At 38.1% G+C, this 22,952-nt stretch overlaps 2 protein-coding genes across 7 annotated transcripts in view; one reads left to right on the forward strand and one right to left on the reverse strand.

The window, feature by feature from the left end:
• The window catches only part of Dek (DEK proto-oncogene), a 37,565-nt gene extending 23,009 nt beyond the window's left edge, over window positions 1-14,556 (forward strand). The window contains exons 6-11 of one of the 3 annotated variants that reach the window (XM_045136404.1): window positions 972-1,092; window positions 1,648-1,836; window positions 9,988-10,126; window positions 10,484-10,632; window positions 14,101-14,169; window positions 14,532-14,551. In XM_045136404.1, coding sequence (XP_044992339.1) covers window positions 972-1,092; window positions 1,648-1,836; window positions 9,988-10,126; window positions 10,484-10,632; window positions 14,101-14,169; window positions 14,532-14,543 — 679 coding nt within the window. In that variant the 3' untranslated portion in view covers window positions 14,544-14,551. Of the gene's footprint in view, window positions 1-971; window positions 1,093-1,647; window positions 1,837-9,987; window positions 10,127-10,483; window positions 10,633-14,100; window positions 14,170-14,531 lie in introns of all 3 variants that reach the window. The other 2 variants (XM_045136405.1, XM_045136403.1) reach the window with 2 other exon arrangements.
• Window positions 14,557-16,453: 1,897 nt separating this feature from the next.
• Window positions 16,454-22,952, reverse strand: part of LOC101615387 (lysine-specific histone demethylase 1B) — a 64,141-nt gene continuing 57,642 nt past the window's right edge. For all 4 annotated transcript variants that reach the window (XM_045136401.1, XM_045136400.1, XM_045136402.1 and 1 more), the window contains 3 exons: window positions 22,605-22,727; window positions 20,591-20,743; window positions 16,454-18,052 (listed from right to left, as the gene is read on the reverse strand). In XM_045136401.1, coding sequence (XP_044992336.1) covers window positions 17,969-18,052; window positions 20,591-20,743; window positions 22,605-22,727 — 360 coding nt within the window. In that variant the 3' untranslated portion in view covers window positions 16,454-17,968. The remainder of the gene's footprint in view (window positions 18,053-20,590; window positions 20,744-22,604; window positions 22,728-22,952) is intronic.

Below are 22,952 nucleotides of genomic sequence, written 5' to 3' on the forward strand. Positions count from 1 at the left end.
CTTCACCATAATGTAATGTTTGTCAAATGCCCGTAATTAAGAATTTAAGTAATAAAAATGATTACCTAGTTCTTCATTGAAACATAGTCTGAATGCTAAGGAGAAAATTTAATGCTGACTCACTAGCCCAGGTAATTATTGAGTCCATGAATTTTGTAGTATTGAAGAATTACTTTCATAATTTTCTAGTGAATTTAAAGTTATTCTTGTGCTGTTTTTAAACTTTATTGGTAAATGGCCTTTATAATTTCCTAATGCTCTTAAGTGGTTGTATGCTAGCCAGGGTGTGTTGGTTTATAGAATCACTTGTTCAGTATTATATCGATTAGGTTAACCTACCCACAGGCAACCAGTGAGGATTATCTTAATTAGGTTAATTGATAAGGGAAGACCTACCTTCACTGTGGGCAGTACCATTCCATGGGCAGAGGTCCTGGACTTGATTTAAAAAAGAAAAAAAGCTGGCTGGTCATGAGCATTTGTCACTCTGCTTCCTTATTGTGGGTTGGATGTGCTCAAGCTCCTGCCTCTGCCTTTCCCACCATGATGAACTGTAACCTGGAACTGTTTACTGAAATAACTCATTCTTTTCCTAGACTAGTATTTGTTGCATTTTGTTTCCCAATAATGAGAAGGTAATTGATACAGCCAAGTTTATTAAGTGTAAGCTTCAGAGGGCTGGAGAGGTTGCTTAGTGGTTAAGGCACTTGCCTGCAAAGCCTAAGGACCCACATAAACCAAATGCACACGGTGGTGCCTGTATCTGAAGTCCATTTGCAGTGGCTAGAGGCCCTGGCATCCCATTCTCTCTCTTGTCTCTCTCAAATAAATAAGTAAATTTTTTTTTAGTTTCAGATAAACTGCTATTTTATGTATATAGCAGCCAATTTTGTTGGCGCTTAACCTTTATATTATAGGGAATATCTGTAAACTTCTGTAATCACCTTGGTTTTTCCCACTTTCTGTTTCAGATTCAGAAACGCCATGTTAAAGAGCATCTGTGAAGTTCTTGATTTGGAGAGATCTGGTGTAAATAGTGAGCTAGTGAAACGGATCTTGAATTTTTTAATGCATCCAAAGCCTTCTGGAAAAGTGAGGATCAGTCTTTACTATTTAGTAAATCAGTTATTAGTATTTTTTTGTTTTCCCTTTGCTGTGCTGTTTTAACAGCAGCATTGTGATCAATATCAGTAAGTCACCTGCATTTAAATTGTGCTTGTTTATTTGAGATAAAGAGGGAAAGAGAATGGGACCTCTTGCTGCTTCAAACAAACTCCAGACACATGCCACTTTGTGCATCTGGCTTTACGTGGGTACTGAGGAAATCAAACCCAGACCTGCAGGCTTTAAAAGCAAGCTCTTTAACCCCTGAGCCATCTCCCCAGCCCTTATCACCTGCATTTAAAGAATATCTCTTCCATTGACATAATTATCTGGGCATGGTGGTGCACTCCTTTAATCTCAGTATAAGTGAAAGAATGTGGGTAGGGCAATTTTAGGGTCACCTAATGTAAGTTAAAGATGAAGTATCTGCTAAGCTTGTAAATATTTCCTGAGAGAAGATGAATAGAGGAATAACTATCAGAAAGTTGATTGAATTGGAAGAACGGCGTATTAACTAACGTTACTGTTATAATTTTTTAACAGCCATTGCCAAAATCTAAAAAATCTTCAAGCAAAAGCAATAAAAAGGAACGGAATAGTTCTGGAATGGCAAGAAAGGCAAAGCAAACCAAGTGTCCTGAAATTCTGTCAGATGAATCTAGTAGTGATGAAGATGACAAGAAAAATAAGGAAGAGTCTTCAGATGATGAAGATAAGGAAAGTGAAGAGGAGGTAAAACAAGTTTTTTGAAACTTGTTTTCCATGAGTAGAGTTAAATATTCTTGCTAGATACTAAGTCCAGGTAGCAACAACAGTTCCATGTTCTTCTTAATTGTGCAGATGAAGAAGTAATTACAAATAGCCCATACCCTCTCTTTGCAGAGTATTTAATTTTATTGCCACAACAGAGTGTAAAAGGTGGAAACTGAAGTTGGTGTGGCCTGAATTTGAAATGGCATTGAACTGAACCTGACAACCTGTACTGGATGAATGGAGTGCAAGCCCGGAGAGGCATTTCTAAACAGAAGTACATAGCACATTCTTAAAGAATTTTTTCATAGGATATTAGTATTTTGTAATTGACTTGAACTCATTTTGTTTCATGCAAAAAGCAATGGGTTAAGGACAATTATTTTTTCCTCCAGTTTTTCCAGAATTACTTAATGTAAATCACAGCTTTTGAAATCTCTTTGCTCAGTGGGTAAGTTGTATATCACTTAGGAACAGCTCTCACTTTCTATTTGGGAGTGTTTATAAATGTTGAGGCTACTTAGCTTCCAAAGTGAACATCAAGGTGGAGACCTGACTAATAAAAGATTGAAGCTGGGTGTGGTGGTACACACCTTTAATCCCAGCACTTGGGAGGCAGAGGTAGGTGGATCACCATGAGTTTGAGGCCACCCTGAGACTACATAATGAGTTCCAGGTCAGCCTGGATTAGAGTAAGACCCTACCTTGAAAAACCAAAAGAAAAAAAAAGAGATTAAATTTATATGTGAATACTTGGTCAAGATCAGGGAAAAGAGGTAGGTAAGTCCTGATGTTGAGGTTTTGTTAGGCCATATTTTTATTTTGTTTCTGTATTTTCAGAGTTCTGAGTTTGTTATAAATTGTGTAATTTCCTTTGTCCTATTTATGGACTTGATTCATGCTGGCTTGACATTGTAGGTGAGATAATTCCTTTTGGGGGGGATCACCACATGGTTGTGATAACTAAAACTCTCTAAATACTGCAAGATGTCCCCTGGTGAGTTAGGAGGGTTCTCTCTATGTGTATAGCACAGAATTAAAGGGATTAAAGATGGTAAATTCTGCTTTTATATAAAAGGCATTTAGAATCCTTGTTTGTTTCAATGTCACATTTTATAAAGCATATGAAATGCTTTTTATAATGTAAGAAAGATGGTTATAAGTCTTGCAGATGTTTCACAACTTTTTAAAAACTGGTTTTGGTGTGGTAGAAAATGAATAATTTAAGCACTGAGGTTTTATGGATTGGATAGCTGGGAGGAAAATATTTGTTTATATATATATGTATGTAATTATGAACATTTTAAAGTAATTTTCTTCATTCAAATTTTGAGTCATCGACCATGTGCTGTTCAATGTTCCTTAAATTTTTTTTTAAATTTTCAAATGTAATTATTTGTGATCAGAGAGAGAGAATATGGCTGCTGCAAACAAACTCTAGACATATGTTCCATTTTTTTGTTTGTTTTTTTTTTTGTTTTTCGAGGTAGGGTCTCACTCTGGTACCGGCTGACCTGGAATTCACTATGTATTCTCAGGGTGGCTTGAACTCACAGTGATCTTCCTACCTCTGCCTTGCGAGTGCTGGGATTAAAGGCATGCACCACCATGCCCAGCTAAGACACATGTTTCATTTTGTGCACCTGACTTTACATGGGTACTGGGGAACTGAACTGAGGCCAGTAGGCTTTGTAAGCAAGCACCTTAAACACACTGAGCCATTGCCCCAACCCTTTCTCTTAAAGATTTTAAGGTCAGAGTTAAAGCATAAAAAGTTGCCATAGAATATAAATATTCGTGTTTTTTTTTTTATGAAACAAAGCATGGGGCTACAAAACTGCCTGGATATAAAATCCCAGCTCTCCCTTGGTTTGTCACAGTATGACTTAGGGACTGTTACTTAAACTTTCTACTTCACTTTACCATCAGTAATAAGGGGATAGTAAGAGTAGCCTCATTATGAGCATATTAAGTGGCTTTATTGAAAATACTTGGTGATGGGCTGGAGAGATGGCTTAGCAGTTAAGGTGCCTGCCTGCAAAACCTAAGGACCCATGTTTGACACTCCAGATCCAACATAAGCCAGATGCACAAAGGTGAGGCAAGTGCAAGGTTGCACGTGCCCACTAGGTGGCACAAGGTCTGGAGTTCAATTTCAGGGGCTGAGGCCTGGTGCATCAGTTCTCTCTAAAATAAAAATAAATAAATAAAACAAAAAAAATACTTAGCGTTGTTCCTGGTAACATATATTCTGTATTAGTTGATGTTACTATTAGAAACCTTTGAATGACCTTTTATTCCAAGTAAAATTTCCTTATCTAACCTTTCTGTTACTATCCAAGTTACCTTAGAAAGAGGGTATTCTATATCCATTTTCTTTCTTTTTTTTCTAGTATGGTTGCTCCATTGTTCTATTACTCTATGTAGATATAATCTGATACTATAACCTTTTTGGTTCTTACAAAATGCTTACTTGTGGAAGCGCCTCACTATAAATCACTATAAATTTTTTTTCCTACTTGAGCTTGTCCTGAAACTTGACAAGAAATAATTCCAATGAAGTCTAAACTGAGAAACTTTTCTTTGTGACATTTCACTCAAGTTTTCTTAGTACTCTAAAAGCTCTTTAAATTTAGCACCATCCTCAAAGACTTTATTGCTAATTACATTTCTGTGAAATGATCTGTAATTGACTTTGAAAGGCAAGTTCTGAGAGCTAAACATTGTGATGCACACCTTTAATCCCAGCACTTGGGAGACAGAGGATTGCTGTGAGATCCAGGTCAGACCCTATTTCAGAAAAAAAAAAAAAGTCAATTCTGGCAAGAGAAAGTGTCTGTGTGTGCATGCACATATTTCTTGTAGTGTATACACGTATTGATAAAGCACCCATGAGCCTGCAGAGAGCCCCCCCAATCACTCTTTTTTTTTTTTTCTTTTCTTTTTTAGTTTAGTTTTTCAAGGTAGGGCCTTGCTCTAGCCCAAACTGACCTGGAAATTCGCTACATAATCTCATGGTGGCCTTGAACTCTAGGCAATCCTCCTACCTATGCCCCCCAACTGCTAGGATTAAAGGCGTGTGCCACTATACTCTGCTTTTTAAAATATTTTATTTTTATTTATTTACTTGAGAGAGAGAGAGAGGACAGAATGGGCATGCCAGGGCCTCTAGCCATTATGAATGAACTCCTGGTGCATGTGCCACCATATGCATCTGGCTTACGTGGGTTCTGGGGAATCAAACCTGGGTCCTTAGGCTTCACAGGCAAGTGCCTTAACCACTAAGCCATCTCTCTAGTCCACACATCATTCTTTTTTTTTAACATTACATTTTTAGTATATCTTTTATTTATTGATTGATTGGTTGGCTGGTTTTTCAAGATAGGGTCTTGCTCTAGGCCAGGATGACCTGGAATTGGCTATGTAGTCTCAGGATGGCCTTGAACTCATGGCAGTTCTACCTCTACCTCCCAAGTGCAGGGATTAAAAGCATGTGCCACCATGCCTGGCTCATTTTTAGTATACTCATAATAATCCAAGCCCAACTGCCACTAGCTTGGAGCAGCCAGCTGTGGACTTTAAGAGATCTTGTCCACCCTAATTTTTGTCAAAAGAAGTTTCATTACATAATAAACCTTGCATGTCTTACAGATTTGTAAAAGTGTCAACAGTGAAATTTCTGTTGAAGAGTTTAACTGAAAACACCATGAATAGGTACAAAGAAGCTCTCTGAAAAGCCATAAAGTTATTGGGGGAAAATCCCAGTGCCAGAGGCAGGCTATCTCTCTATGATTTTAGCCAGGGTTTCCCCTGAGACTTCCCAAACCAATGTTTGTTCCCAATGACTGAATACCAAAACAAAGTAGTATGTCCTTAAGTCTTTACTGATTAGTATACCGCACACTTTGGATTCATGACACGGAAGAGTCATGTTGAACCTGGACTTGGATATTTTCACATATCATTCTTAACACCAAGTTTTTCCTGGAGATGGAGTCTTACTGGTTCTGGAGCTTGCCATTTTTTGCTAGCCCCAGTGATTCTCTGATCTCTGCTCATAGAACTGGGGTTACAGAAGTGAGTGGCCATAGCTAGCTGTTTATATGGATTCTAGGGGAATCAAACACAGGCCATCTCAGGCTCTCATACTAGGGAAAAAGTGCACCTAACCACGGAGCCATCTCATCTACTCCCTCCTTTAAAAAAAAATTATTTTTATACGAGAGAGAAACAGATAAGCGAATAGGGCCTCTCAACTGCAAACGAACTGTAGACACATGCACCACCTTGTGCGTCTTACTTATGTGGGTCCTGGGGAATCAAACCTAGCTCCTTTGGCTTTGCAGGCAAGCACCTTAACTGCTAAGCCATCTTTCCAGCCTATACTCCCTTCTTTTTTAAAAAAAAATTTATTAATAACTTACATGATTATAAAAAATGCCCTCCCTCCCCCCACTTACCATTTTGAAACTCCATTCTCCATCATACCCCCTCCCCATCTCAATCAGTCTCTTTTGATGTCATGATCTTTTCCTCCTCTTTTGATGGTGTTATGCAGGTAGTGTCGGGCATTGTGAGGCCATGTATATCCAGGCCATTATGTGTCTGGACATACTCCCTCTTTTTTAATGAAGATTGTCAATTGTATTGGGGACTTCATAAATTGAGGGTTTTTCAGCCTTGCTATGAAAAGTCCTCTTTCTAAACACTATAAAGGAAAGAGCTCATGGAGAAAGGTATGGTTTACAGACTCTTTTTTTCGTAATTTCTGAATTATTTTTTTCTGATTTCCTAAAATTTTTCTTTTATAAGTACTTCCCATTAGGATCAGCCTCTTTGTTCTATTTCATGTTTTTGGCTCTAATGAACTTAGGTAGATAAGCTTTACCAGTTTACTATGTAAAATGGAGACTCTAGACCATGAACTGTACTGCAGGTGTGATCAGCATTACATTGTTAGAAGAATTGCACAGAAGTCAAGTTCAGTTGTGCTTGTCTGTTTGCAAGTTATTGACATTCCATATTCATTGCCCTGCTAGGTTTATATTTAGCAGTAGTTACGAAGAGGGTCAAAGGCTATAACTAAATTTGTTACTTTTCAAAATGAAGTGAAAGAAATCCAATTAAAAGGGGCAGATTTGAAATATATCATCTAATAGTTGGTAAAGCATTTGAGTTTTTCTGTTCTGTACATCTTTATGAAGCATGCAGTTTTGTAATCCTTTTTCTCTTTGGAATGAATTAATACCAAGTATAGTGGTGTATACATGGCAATACCAGCAATTGAGCAGCTGAAGGGTTATGTGTTCAAGGCCAATCTCAGAAGAAAGTGGAGTTTGCTTGCTCTGAGAGTAACTTTGGTAAACAACTGTTCTGAGTTTCCTTATTAACTTGGCTCTTGAGCATTGGCTTTTGAACAAAATAAGGAAATCAACTTGAAATCTGTTTTAAAATTAGTAATTTTCTATAAGTGGGTAATGAAAATCTTCAGAGAAAGTTGTGTAAATGTGCTAAAGTAAACCATGCCCTTTATGTTACTCGTTAACCTGAAGCATGGAATAAATTTTTATTGAAAGAAAACTGCCTATTGGAAGAAAGAAGTCAAATTTTTTAGACCCTTAAAAGTTTTTTTTTCTTATTGTAACTTGACCCAATATGTCTTTTTTCTTCAGTTTTTGGTTCCAAGTGTTTTATGGCAGTCTTTAGAGAAATACAAAAGGAGCTTTGTGGATTTTCCATGTTGCCTTTAGAAATTATCAGTTTTCCCCTGTGTATCAGAAATGTCTTTAACTGAGTAATTCACTGATAGGACTTTTCATGACAAGACAGAGTTCTGTGCCAAAGTAGCAGCTCAGCCCAGGAAGGGTGCCATGTCTTCCTGGGTTTTTGTTTTTGGAAGTAGGATCTCTATAGCTCAGGCCCACCTGGAATTCACTGTGTAGTCTCAGAGTGGCCTTGAACTCACAGTGATCCTCCTACCTCTGCCTCCCTGAGTGCTGGGGTTAAAGGTGTGTGTCACCACACCCACTCTTCTTCCATATCTTATACATGACATTTAGCCCAATGATCTCTGGGTAGTGGTTTTCTGTTCCGTGATCCAGACAAGAGAAAAAAAGCAGAAGGGCTGTGTCCTGTGATGATGGACATTTTTTCCTTGGATGGACGGTATGGATGCCCTTTACCAGAGGTCTCTGTATGTGACACTGACCAAAACCCTGTTACATGGCTGTCTGGCTGCAAAGAAAACTGTTGCTGCAAGGAAAACTTTGAGATAGAGGTGTTCCCGTTCTTGCCTTTATAGGAAGAACTTCGGCCAGTCAAAAGTGGGTGGTACATTGAAACATCCTGAAAAGAGACTTAAACACTTAAGATTTTTGGTAAAAAGTGTCTGTTTGGATTATTCAATCATTTATAGAGTTTATAGGAGGGTGAATATGAAAGTTTTGTTAGTCCTTAAGTATGTTCTAAAGAAATAAACAATCTCATAATTTGATTACAAAAAATATAAAACTGAGTAATTCTTTTAAATGGTGTGCTAGTAGGCCAAGTTGAAAATTCATCTCAGTAAATTCCATCTAGACTTAAATTTGCTTGTATAACCTCTGTGAAATAAAACCAGACTTGCATATTCTTTGCTTTTGGCATTCTGAGTTTTCTCTAATTACCTATTTAAATGGGTTAATATTTTTATTGTTCACTTTCCACAATGAGTAATAACTTAAGTTTCTTGGTTCTGTAAGTACAGATTCTATTAGTCTTTGACTAAACCATGATATGTGTGTGACTATTTTATTCTTTATACTAAGTATATTAATAGAATTAGTGAACCTTTCTACTACTCACTTTTAGAGCCTAATGCAGGTTGTATAAACTAGGTAGGCATTTAAAAAAATTGAGCTAATCATAGAAAAACTGTGCCTGCTCTGGGAGAGCTCATATACTTTTTATTTTCTTTTTTTAAGGGCTTTTTTTTTTTGAGACTAGGTCTCATGTAGCACAGGCTAGCCTCAAACTTGCTCTGTAGCAGAGGATAACCTTGAACTGCTATCTTCCTGCCTCCACCCCAAGTACAGGGATTATATTATACTGCTTCACCCCACTACTTTATTCTTTTGAAAGCATGTCCTTGATGCTTCTTAAGTATGTTAGTAGCACCTTAAGCAGATAGGCTTGCTAGTTCCCAGCCAGCAAAATGAGACTGAGGCATTTGTGGGTGATAGTAAGCTTACATCAATATGTACAATGATAACATAATAGCAAAAAGACACACACACACACACACACACACACACACAGTTAATTACACTTAGAAATAATAGTCTGAGCCTAACTTTTGGAGGAGATTTATGTGAAAGACCGATTCAATACAATATTTATGTCTTTTAAAAAGGCTAAATTAAGCCGGGCTTGGTGGCTCACACCTGTAATCCCAGCACTTGGGAGGCAGAGGTAGGAGGATGGCTGTGAGTCTAAGGCCACCCTGAGACTACATAGTGAATTCCAGATCAGTCTGAGCAGAGAGAGACCCTACCTCGAAAAACCAAAAAACAAAGGCTAAATTATTTGAGGTCCCACATGTCTATAATCTCAGGAATAATGGCTAATGTAGGAGTATAGATAAAAGTTGGCCTGGGCTGTATAAACAAACAAAGAACAAGTTCACCTGTGATGATATAACTCAGAAATCAAGAGTGTAAAACAAGAGCATACAAATTTCTTTCAGAAAAAAAAAAGTTTCAGGTTAATCATGTATGTATTATTGTATTGGAAGATGTGTTCTGTGGTTTAATCTTGGTTCTTATTAGTTAATGGGACAGTGGGCTTCACTGAGCTGTGTTCCTTATATACTCATAAATAACTTATTGAGCAACTACTGTATACCAGGCGCTTTTTGTTAGTCCCCCTTCCCCTGATTAACGAAAGTTTATATTCATATAGAATGAGTATGGTATCTTTTGATTTATTCATAGACTTAATGGGATAAATTATGTTAAGTGTACTACGGGTCTCAAAAACTGGTCTAGTTTTCAGCTGTAATGTCTAATGCTAATTTTCTGTGATGTTGAAAGGCATAGGAAAGTCAAGGGACAGCAGTGAATCTCACCTATGTATGTACTTTGCTTTCCTTTCTAGCAGCCACCAAAAAAGACAACTAAAAGAGAAAAAACTAAGCAGAAAGCTACTCCTAAAAGTAAAAAGTCTGTAAAAAGTGCTAATGTTAAGAAGGCAGATAGCAGCACCACCAAGAAGAATCAAAACAGTTCCAAAAAAGGTACATTAGAAATGGCATCAGCAACTTTAAAAGATGCAGCATATGGGTTCTACATAATATTTAAATGTGTATGGAAGACAGAAAATTGCAAACATAATTGGGGTAAAGGTAGCATGCAAGTTTTCAAAATTTTTCAAAGCTAAAAAACATTTCAATGCATAGTTTATAATTTGTTTTAAATTACAATTTTTATTTTAAAATTAAAAATGTAATTTAAGCAATTATTTATAATTTGGGGGGATTTAATATTCTCTTGAAAATGATGAAAACTTATAAAAGTCTTCCCATCCTGCCTTGAATATGTTTACCTCACTATGCAAGAAAGAAAATTATTCACATTTAATGTCTTACTTTCAGAAACTGAATCTGAAGATAGTTCAGATGATGAGCCTTTAATTAAAAAGTTGAAGAAACCTCCTACAGATGAAGAGTTAAAGGAGACAGTAAAAAAGTTACTGGCCAATGCCAACCTGGAGGAAGTGACAATGAAGCAGATCTGTAAAGAGGTAATGAGACAAGTGTTTGTTTACATCATCCTACTTTGACTGGAAGGTTATCACCATTAAGTAACATAAGAATGGATAGAGTAAGCAGGGTCTGGGGAGAGAGCTTAAATTGATAAAAGGCTTGCCATGCAAGAACAAGGACCAGAATTTGATCCCAGTACCTACATAAAGATGCCAGGTCCAGCAGTGGGGAGGTAGAGACAGGGGCTTGTTGGCCAGCTAGTCTAGTGTAACTGGCAAGCTCCATGCACTCTGCATCAAAAGTGTACAGCGTTCCTGACACCTGAGGTCGTACTGGCATCTGCATATGTGTGCGTGCGTACACATGAACATTCACACGTGCCCCCCCCAACCCACAACATGAGTGAACAAAAAATGCTTCAAAGTATAGAAACTTTTCTTGATCATGAGCTTGTGGTTAAAGAAACAATCTTGTGAGACACCTTTATTCTGTAGTCTAGTAAATCAGCTGTTAAGACATTAGGCTCTCAAAACGTCTGCAAAATTCATACACAGACAGACACACACGCGTTTTTGTTTGTTTATTTGAGAGAAAGAGGCAGATAAGAGAATGGGCACTCCAGGGCCTTAAGCCACTGCAAACAAACTCCAGATGCATGTACCACCTTGTGCATCTAGCTTACATGGGTCATGAGGAATTGAACCTAGTTCCTGTGGACTTGCAGAAAGTGCCTTAACTGCTAAGCCATTTCTCCAACTTCTGCAAAATTGTTTTAGTCCATCTCTGGAAATGTTTTAGTCTTGCAAATGAATTATTAGAGGTTCCACATTGTAGATCCAGTTGGGAGACTTTAGAATATCATTGCTTATAGGTAGCAAAATTAAATTTTGTCATGTACAAAGGTATGTATACTTGATATAGATTATTTTTTCATTAAACATTTCATTGGACCTCAACTACATGTATTTCAAGCATGGGGCTAGGTGCTGCAAATGAGAGAAGCCATGGCTTGGATTTAAACAGGGCTTACATTCCTTTGTACACAGACATATGTATTTCATCAGAGGGCTGGGTGGAACTGTGTGGAAGGAGCAGGGCACCACAGAACAAACATACCTACCTGGGATTTGGGGGAAGAGGGCCTGGAGAATCTGGAAACGCATCTACAAGTCTTCACTAAGAGTGGAGCATCAGCTTTTACACAGAGACAGTCACGGAAATGATGGTTGAGGAAGAGTATCTCAAAACTGGAATAAGAAGCCTTCATGGAAGTGAAGAGTGCTGAAGAGTTTCAAATCTTGAGGACGCCTTGATACTGACTTTAGTTTTCTTCTTGCAACTAATGAATTGGGAGCCTGGATAGACCATCGAGGTGGTTGGAAGGGACATAATGTTATAACTTAATTATTTTAACGTTATCCTAGAAACATCAGAATGGATTTCTGGCACTAGGTAGGAAATGTGGTATCATAAAACAACACGGTTGATTCTGGAACTGTAGATCACTGTAGAGCATTTATCTACTAACCTGTACAAGACATCCTGGGTTCCATCCACAGCACTGAAAAGGGGGAAAAAAGGCACAGGATTATCATAATTCAAGTCAGAAATAAGAGCCTAATCAAAGATTCCTTCATTGAGGGTGGAAGAGTGTTATAGGCAGCTTTAATCATAACAGACAGTAGAATAGAAGTAATGTTTTAAAAGATGTCTTATTTTATAGACACTTTGAGAATGGAGTACTTTGGAGAATCAAGTGAATGAATATTGTGGTTTTCCAATTTAGGAGAGAAAAATACAAGGATATTACTGGGAGTTAAGTCAGGTGTATAGATAAGGTTGCCCAGGGTAGAAGAAAAGGGGTCAGAAAAGCAGAAATAGCCCTAAAGACCACAACAGCAAAGTGGCATATGGCCTGGACTTAACATAGAAAAATGGGTATTTAGACAAACTAAAGGTAAGTTTTCCAGCAGAAGAAAAAGGGACAATTACAGTAATGTAGATGATGGGCTTTGCAAGGATAGGCCAAAAGCGACAGCCTGTGGACCAAATCTATTACCACCTCATTTTATGAATACATTTTTGGAGCATTTACCCTGTAATGGCATAGTTAAGTAACTGTACCATGAAACTGATGCGCAAAGCTGAAACATTTGACTTTATAGTCATTCATAGATAAGGTTGCTGACCCTCAACTGATTGGATTGAGCTACAGCATCCTTACAGACTTCATGCATGAATTGAGACTTGATGTCAGGCAGTGAGAAAGTTGAAGAAAGGGTCAAGGACCCATGACTACTTATCTTTTAGTGATTTAACTGAGGAAAAAGGATCACATATTGGAGTAGAGTTTAAGTTGTAGAAACATGAGGCTGGGCAGTTGAAAGAACGGGGACCTTAATTCTATCCCCAGCATTTATGTAAAAAGCAGGGAATAGCTGCACATACCTGTAACGCTGGGAATGAAGGGGCAGAGATAGGATCATTGGGGTTCACTACTTAGCTAAACTAGTTAAGAACCAGCAACCTGCAGGTTAAACAAGAGACCTTGTCTCAAGTAAGGCTGAACAGCAAAAGCACTGGATATCTAACATCCTCTGACCTGTGCATGGAGTGCACAAACATGCGTACACACAAAAAAATTTAAGAGACTAGGCATGCAAGGGCCTCTTGCCACTGCAAATGAACTGCAGATACATAATACTTAGTTCGTCTGGCTTTTTGTGGGTCTTGGGGAATTGAACCTGGACTGCAAAGCTTTGCAAGCAAATGCCTTCAACCAGTGGGCCATCTCCATAGCCCTAGAATAAATTTTTTAAGAAAATATTTGAGAGAGAGAAGATGGGCACACCAGGGCCTCTAGCCACTGCAGTTGGACTCCAGATACATGCACCACCTTGTGCATCGGGCTTTACATAAGTACTGGGGAATTAAACCTGGGTCCTTTGGCTTTGTAGGCAAGTGCTTTAATTGCTAAGCCATCTCTCTAGCCCTCCAAGTACTTATTTTTATTTACTTTTTTTGAGGTAGGGATTCACACTAGCTCAGGCTGACCTGGAATTCACTATGTACTCTCAGGGTGGCCTCGAACTCATGGCAATCCTCCTTCCTCTGCCTCCCAAATGCTGGGATTAAAGGTGTGTCCCATCACACCTGGCTCAAAATAAAAAAAAAATTAAAAAAACTTGGAAGCAGTAGAATGTTGGATGCTGCTACAAGAGAATCCTCTAAAAGCTATTTCACAGATAACCTAGTAATTGAAAGAACTTGTTTCACTTAGGAGATGTACATGCTTTCCTCACCTGTATTTATTCAGTCCTAGTTCCAGGTTGTAACACAATATTTATGTGTTGATTTGTCTGCTTTGCATACGGTATAAACTACTCATTTGCAGGTAAAATTCTACATCAAGACCCAGGGAACAGCTAGAATGTACATGGTATAAATTTCCTTTTAACTCAAAGGCACTGTTAGTAGATTCTTAAACCTACTTTTAATGTTTTTAGGTATATGAAAACTATCCTGCTTATGATTTAACTGAGAGAAAAGATTTCATTAAAGCAACTGTGAAAGAGGTAAATATTTCCACATTGCATATTTCTTAAAAATATGTATCACATTTTATCTTCAAATTTCTTACAAGGTAGGGAAATGTATTTCATGAAGTTGGAACAGTCTTGCTAGAATCTTTGCTCAAGTTAGGTACAGATTCATAGTGCATGGGGTAGCTGGATCTCAGAGGTACTTAACAACTTGAGGATAAAATAAAATCCTGCCTTCCACTCACTCCAGGCCAAGGAGACCAACAGTAGCTAGTTTTATATTGATCCCATTAGTGAAACATATGAAAGAATTTGATTCATGTGTAATTTTATAATGTTGGCTGTTGTAAAACAATGTGTTTTTTTGGTTTTTTGTTTTTTTTTTCTTTTTGCAGCTTATTTCTTGAGATGGAGTGTTCTTCTCATATTTGAAGATCTGATTTATCCCATTATACCAGCAAAGAGAATGTAATTTCCAAATCCATTGTGGTGGTAGAATTCACTGCTGACCTTGAGTGTTATGTGACCTTGCTGTTTTGCATTTCTATGCCATTTTTGAAGTCTTGCATGGCAGTTAATTGTCCCTTGCTTTTATAGTTGTATTTTGTACATTTTGGATTTCTTTATATACGGTATAAATTCCTGAACTATTGTGGGGTTTAGCGCACTTAACTTTAGCTTGCTTAATACATACTTTTAGTCAGGTAGAACAAAACTGTAACTGGCATTTATACATGCAGAGAGACTACTGCAGTATTTAGTATATGAAATATTTTGAATACACCCCTCTTCTGTCAAGTGTGGAAAATGAGTGACGGTGTTATCACACTAGATGACACAAGCTGTGGCTATCCAGATGATGGCATTGGAATTCCGCATGTGTACATATGTCAGAATTGTCAGCATGACAGAAGTGACAGATGTTATTTTTATATTTTTAAAAAACAATTTGTTGTATAGAATGTTTTTTATTTCTTTTTGTGCAGATCAATTTTTAAACTCATGTAGGTAGTTATCTTTATACTTGTAAACTAAGGAATGTCAGTGTTTTCAGCCAGTGTGACAGCAGTAAAAGTCAGTTCAGTGATGGGCGCTCTTAAGGAACTGACTAGTACTGCTTTGCCCTGAAAGTGTCATAAATTTAGTTGTAGTGTTAATTTCACAAGTGTCATAAATTTTATATTGAAACACCAAATCAACACATCAGAGCTTCAAAAATACTGGGAAAGGTGAAATTAAGTACAAGCACATTTGGTTTATAGTAAGTGAATGGATAATTTATTAAATGCTTTGACCCATAAAACATACTAATAAATATAGGAAACCTGGCTACCTTCATTATTATAAGTCTTGAGTGCAATGGCAGAAGGTAATGTGCAGGGAACAGCAAAGTATTTCTCAAAAATGATACTTTTTAGCATTAAAGAAATTGAACATATTTGTTAAATCAAGGTTCTTAGATTTTACATTTTGGCCAGTTAAGACTCTTAAGTGACAAACGTCTGGATGGACCACCCCTTAATTTGAAAAACTGTTTTAAGTTGATTGTCTTAACCAGCTTATTAAATAACCTATCTATGAATTGTAAACATGTTGCTTGGCAAAATTGGACATTTGATACACCAATTGAGTGCTTCATTTTTACATCATGGAACAGAAACATTAAAATGATGAGTATTAACTGATATTTTCACAGATGTGATTTGTTTTATATAATTAGGAGATTATGAAAAGATGTGCTTAAGAATGAATTGAATAGACAACTAAGAGAAATATAATTGGCCCCTTTAAATATGTTCATGGCAATAACAATAAAGGATGTCTTAAAAAGTCTCTTGTATTTAATATTCTTACTTGTTACAGGCTTAAGTGTCTCTTTTCCTTAAAGGCCAGATCTTTGTCCATGCTAGCCTCAAACTTTGATCCAACTGCTTCCATTTTCCAAGTGTGCTGTGCTCAGGATCAAACTGAACTGCATCCCTACCCTGGTAACTGATCATTTCTTTAAAGTGATTTCACAAAAGTACAGATCAAGGTTAACATTTTTTTATGACCATTTATTATAAGTGGGCTATATATTTGAGTCCTGAAATAACAGAGGGATTTGGAAATAAGGGCAGTTGGCAAAAGTGAGTTTACCATGTGTACAAAAAGTTATTTGCAGGCTCAGGTGGTTTAAGGCAGTTGTAAATCCTGCTAGCCTGGAATTTTTATTTCCCCAGCACCCTCTTAAAGCCAGGCACATGTATCTGGTATACATTTGCAGTATAACAGAAGGCCCTGACAGGCACACACAAATATGAAACAAAAAATAAAGTGCATTTGAAAAGCCTAGATTTTATTAAGCAGTTTTACACAACCTGCTATTCATGATTTGTAGTTAAATCACCATGAATATAACTACTGCTTAATTACAAAAGTTTTTGCACAAAGTAACTCAAGTACCATAGTTTCTTTAGAACAAAAGGAAGCATGTCACTTGAAACAAATTAAATATACATTATACATTTAAGTAGGTTTTCTCCTACTTTTACAAGCTTAAACACCCATACACTAAATAACTTACTATAACCATTTCAAACATAACATACTTTATATTTCACTTAACACATGCTACTTGAGCTTTACACTTTAGAATACTTCCCTGATGAGTACCAACGAGTCTCAACAAATAACCCTTTAAGTATCTCATTTACTCTGTTCTTCTATACAGCCACTGCACTTTCTTTGCATAAAATATCTGCCTTTTCTATTACGCATTTTTGAAATTGAAAGTTAGCATTTCAAAAAGTGGCTTTAAAGGCCTTTTTTAAAAGACAGACCAATATAATTCAAAGAGTTGTTCAGGACTTTTTAAAACAAAAGCGTATTTCTAACCTGTCAACTGAAGTTTCATAACAGAATAAGCATCTAAAACCAATGTTCATTAAACAATCTGTCCTTCAGGATTTCTTTTTGTTTTGCCTGCAGTTTTCCAGTGGACCTGCCTATGGGAAACTAAACATAATTATGAAAAAGATTCCTAAAGTAAGCAAAAGTTATTTTTAAAAATAAGTTAGGCATAGAGGGGCTTGTATTTGGACCTTTCTGCCATATTTAAAGGTGCACCCAAAATGGCTTAGAACAGATAGTCTTGTGTTTTATAATTTGAAAACCACTCTCCCTACATACATCCCATTTTCAATGATACAATATATACTGTTTAAGGGGACATAGAGAGTTTTGTTTTTCCCAATGACTGCATAAATCTGAAATATCACAAAATATATCTGGACCTAAGCTTCTTGAATACCTGATGGAAAGACATAGTAGTGTAGTATAAAATAGCCTAAAGTTTCACACCACTTTAAAGTTTTATCACAAAGAAAAAATTCTAATTTTGAAGAAAAGCTCAATATTGCAGCAATGTAAAAATATTAAGGCTCATTGGTAAAGATATTCATAAACTGTCACAAAAAGAAAAACACATGGCTTTGTCAGTTTGTTACCAACTTGTTTCATTAGACTGGGTTTCACAATGTGTGAAAAGTGATTGGCAAGCCTGAAGGAATCCCACTAGAAGAAACACAACAGAGGTGCCAGGGAGTCTGTCATGCCACCTTCTGGAATCCAGAAGACTTGGCACAAGGTGGACATACTGAAAAATATAAATACAAGTGCTCAGAAGGATTTTGAGGGTCAATGATTTCAAAATAGTGAAATGAGTTTCAAATCACACAAACATTTCTATTCACTAAACAAAAAATCCCCCCTTTTACAAAATTGAAGTTTAACCTGTGTCAAACATTCCCATTTGGGGTATAGAAGAAAGCTGGGTCCAGACAAGTTCTATTTAAAATGCTGCGATCTTGCTTGCTTCTCGAACACCACTCAAATATGCCCCTGTAACAGTTTGTGGAAAATGCCTGTTTGTTGCCTAGAAAAGAAAAATCATGATAAAGAATTTAGATAATACAAAAAAGGTCTTATGAGCTCATACTTTGTCTCATCCTTCTAATAAAGATCATGTTTGTGTGTCCTAACAATACTCACCCTTCAGTAGCTCTCAAACTTCTATGATTTTGTTCCCATGCTCTGCCAAATTCATTCCTCAAATACAGCACAACATTGAGTATTCTTGCCAAGTACTGTAATACCACCACCCTGAACAGTGAATGGTAAGAAGTAGAAAGTGCCAGCAACAGAAACCTCAACTGGATTTATCAAAAGCAAACAAGGTTCTAAATACTGTTCCTGGGCCTAAGAGGCACTTTATCTAAAACCGCCACCTCGTGGAAGCAACTGGCAAGTGCTGCCTGGTGTGCCACCAGTACATTTCACTGGCACAGGGCTCATTCTTTAGGGATAGAAATAATCAGATCATGTGGTTTTTAAAGTGGTTTTTGTATTTGCAATCACTGAGAATGAGGGAATGGCATGCCAGGATGAACTCCAGATGTGTGTACCACTTTGTGCATCTGGCCTTACATGAGTACTGAGAAAATCAAACCTGGGCTGTCAGGCTTTGCAAACAAGTGCCTTTAGCTGATGAGCCATGCCTCATCCCTCATACTTTCTGATTTCAAGATGGCACTCATGGTCAGAAATCACAGAGGAAAGAAAACCTAACTATTTTAGAAGAAAGTAGGAGATACTTAATCCTAAGATGTGATGTAGATGATAATAAAGTGGACTTTATTTCTGGGTTGGGAGATGCTTGTTAAAAACCGGCAACCCGGGCTGGAGAGATGGCTTAGCGGTTAAGCGCTTGCCTGTGAAGCCTAAGGACCCCGGTTCGAGGCTCAGTTCCTCAGGTCCCACGTTAGCCAGATGCACAAGGGGGCGCATGTGTCTGGAGTTCGTTTGCAGAGGCTGGAAGCCCTGGCGTGCCCATTCTCTCTCTCTCCCTTTATCTGTCTTTCTCTCTGTGTCTTGTCGCTCTCAAATAAATTTAAAAAAAAAAAAAATGAGAAAAAAAAAAAACGGCAAACCAACTCCATAAAGAACTCAGGAAATCTTAGCACTTGAACCTGAACAACCAATACTGCAGAGGACATGAAGTTTCCTTTATACAAAGAAAAGTTTTCAAGGCAATGATGTTCAGGATCCAAACACCAGTTGATGAGCTTGCTAAGTGTCTCACTTAAAGCTAAGATGACAGGATAGTGTTGGTATGTAGCAGTCAGAGACCAAGACATTAAGTAGACAATCTGAAGAAACCAGGAAGGGGAGGAGCAAAAGACAAAACCTCAAATTATTCAAGAGTTCTAAGAGTAGGAAAGGGAAAAAACAGAGCAAATTTAAGTACCCTTTTCAACAGAAATAAAGTTATTACAAATAAAGACCTAATGCTGAAGAAAGGTTGACAGAACTCAGGAAGGCCACCTTACAGTAAGATTGGCAGAGTAGAGCACAGCCTTTGTACAGCTCAGAGAAGTGACTGAAAACTGGGGAAGCTAGGATAGGCACCAATTAAGCAAGGTGATGACCAACTACAACAAAACAGGAGGCTATGAAGGGAATACATAAACACTGGCTCAGCTACAAATAGCATTTACACAGCATGGCAGCTTAAAACAGGACACCAAAATGGGCATGGTGGCTTACACCTGTCATCACACACAGATGAAGAGAATAAAACCCTGTTTCAAAAAATAATCAGGGCCAGGCATGGTGGCACACATCTTTAATCCCAGCACTCAAGAGACAGGCAGGAAGATAATTGTGAGTTCAAGGGCACCCAGGTCAGTATGTGCTAGAGTAAAACTATACCTCAAAGGAAATATATATATAACTCAGATGGCCATGTTCAAAGAATGGTGCAGATTTTTAAGTTTATGTGTGTGTGTATATATATATATAAACACATATGCACATACATGTATGTACATACATGTGTGTATATATATATTCATATTCATTTGCAAGCACAGATAAAATGGACATCCTAGTGCCTCCAGCTACTGCAAACAGACTCCCAATGCATGCTTCATTTTGTGCATGTAGCTTTACATGGGTACTGGAGAATTGAACCTGGGTTCTTAGACCTTGCAGGCAAGTGCCTTAACTGCTGACCCATCTCTTCAGCCCATGGTACATATTTTTTAAATAAGTCAGATAATAATTATAATATCAGACAATGACAATATAAACCATTTTTTATCTCATACATAACAGGTTGTACTCATCCCCCTGCTCCTATTTCTCTTGCCCTTGGCCTCCTCAGTGTGGAGTCCTGAAGGCCTTCGGTCAGCTCCTTAAGGTATTACTACCCACTGTGTGCCTCTTAAGATCTTTCCATCCCCTAAGCAATGTTTTAAGATGGGAAGAAAAGTCCAGAAAAAGTAGTTATATCCTCTCAAAATGAAAGAATTGCTTCTGTTATTGGACGTAAGACAAGATTACCTGATACGGCTTTTAATTCTGAGCAGAAAGTCAAAATCGAAGTGACTGGGTTTGGAATAAGGATACACACCTCACCAGCAAAGAAGACGGTTCCTTGCACTTCTTCAGCAATGATATCATAGGCTTCACCACTCCCAAATGTCTTTACAAAGCTATATGCCATCTGGATCCATGGCTCTGTGCTCCACCGAGTGACAAAATATTTTGTGGGATCAGGGACCTCCTGTGTGGAATAGAAATTGTTAAGTAGCATTCAAAAGGAACTTGTGGCCAGGTGTGGTGGCTCATACCTTTAATTCCAGTACTCAGGAGGCAGAAGCAGGAGGATCACCGTGAGTTAAGAGGCCAGCCTTACATAGTGAATTCCAGGTCAGCCTGGGCTAATGTAAAGCCCTACCTCAAAACAAAACAGGCGATAACTTGAATATGATACACTCCAAATCAGAAATATGTTTCTCCCCTCCTTCTGGAGCTGAGTTCACTGTGGTGTTCCTCCTTACCCTAAAAGATCCCCCTGCCTCAGTACATAATCCCCTCACTTTTGTAGTCCACCCTTCTAGAGATACTCTTGTTTATCCCCAGTTGCTAACAGTTCAGGCATTTTCTTTCCCATTGTTTGACATATGATGGAAAAGGAATCTGACCCAGTTAGGAAAGGGAAGGAAGGTGTCAGAGAATCATAACATAGAATTCTCAATGGGTTTCTACCATAAAACCATGGTCCAAGGTTATTTTTTACAGACATTAAACTAAGTAATATTATCACAGCTAACCTATGACACGCATTTATCTGTATGTAAAGTGTGCTGCCTTTCAAATAACTAAATCTAAAACAAATTTAGGGGCTGGAGAGATGGCTTAGCAGTTAAGGTGCTTGCCTGTGAAGCCTAAGGACCCTTATGATCTACTCTCCAGATCCCACTTAAGCCAGATGCACAAAGGTGAGGCAAGTGCAAAGTCGCACATGCCCACTAGGTGGCATAAGCACTTGGAGTTCTGTTTAAGTGGCTGAGGCCCTAGTGTGCCAATTTTCTCTCTACAAAAAAAGTAATAATAAAATATTTTTTAAAACTTAGAAAAATCAAAACTAGTCTCTGACAGAACCACATTACTAGTTTGATCCTCTCAATGTGTGAGGATGCTCCTTTCTCCATTTTACAAAACTTAAGTCATTTCACTCCTGCTTCTGCTCTTAATGAGAAAAAGACAAACAATGGATATTTCCAAATCTCCACAGATAGTGTAGTACAATACGCTTGTATAAGTACTTAAAGTTCCCTGAGCTCCTTAAGATACTTCATAAGAACATCCCAGACAATGTCCCTCTTTTAGTATGTCTTTTTGTTTGTTTGTTTGTTTGTTTGTTTGTTTGTTTGAGGTATGGTCTCACTCTAGCCCAGGCTGATCTGTAGTCTCAAGGTGGCCTTGAACTCACACAATCCTCCCACCTCTGCGACTCCTGAGTGCTGGGATTATAGGATGTGCCACCATAGCTGGCTTAATGTTACTCTTTCAACGAAAAATTGAGGTCAAAGCTGCCAGGACTTGAGTGAACACAATCTAGAAAATGCTAAGCTTGTACAGTCACATGAAAGAAGGGGATTGTGCATGTGAGGGAAACAAAAAAGACAACTGTGTTTGCAATGTGGCCGCCAAGTATTCATGCTGCAGTCATCAGAATGTGACTGTCCTTGGAGAAAGTTATCTTCAATGAGAACTAAATTACAATGAGGTAGGCATAAAAAGCCCATTTTTATCTGCCTTTTGTCTGTCCTTATGAAGAGAAGGATGAAAATACAGAGGGAAGAAAAGGTGAGAATACCAAGACCCATCTGTATGCCATGGATAAGTCCTCCACTGAGACCAAAACCTTAACATCCTGCTCCTGGCCCTTGCCTCCAGAACTGGGGGAAGAAGTCTCTCAGCACCTGCACTGTGGCATATGGCAACCCTACAAAACTAAGCCTGTACTTAGAGGGAAAACTGAAGAAAGCAATGGCCACTGCTCTTCATTCTCAGTCACCTGGATGGCTCCCAGACCCACTTGCTCATTAATAAGCAACTCTCTCAAGGGTTTCTCTGACCTGCTCCTTGAACAGCTCCCGAAGGGTGGCCATGCACTGCTGTAGCACCTGCTTGTCATCCAGGGTCCTGAGGGATGCCACCGCCTCCCCTGCAATCACCGACATGAGCACACTCTGCTGCTTCTATAGGCACACAGGGAGAAGCCTGTGATGCTTCCACGTCTCAGCTCCAAACAGACAAGACATCATTCTCACATACTGAACTCCATGACCTCACTGTCCCTTACCCTCACTCCAATCCTCCTACATCCTCCCCCCACCCACATGTACAAGCGCACACATCCGTCCACTCTGTTGTTACACACTGGAAAGAACAGAAAAGCACTCCTGACATGTGGCAATTGAGCG

This window comes from Jaculus jaculus, chromosome 17, assembly GCF_020740685.1.
Source record: "Jaculus jaculus isolate mJacJac1 chromosome 17, mJacJac1.mat.Y.cur, whole genome shotgun sequence".
Classification (NCBI taxonomy): domain Eukaryota; kingdom Metazoa; phylum Chordata; class Mammalia; order Rodentia; family Dipodidae; genus Jaculus; species Jaculus jaculus.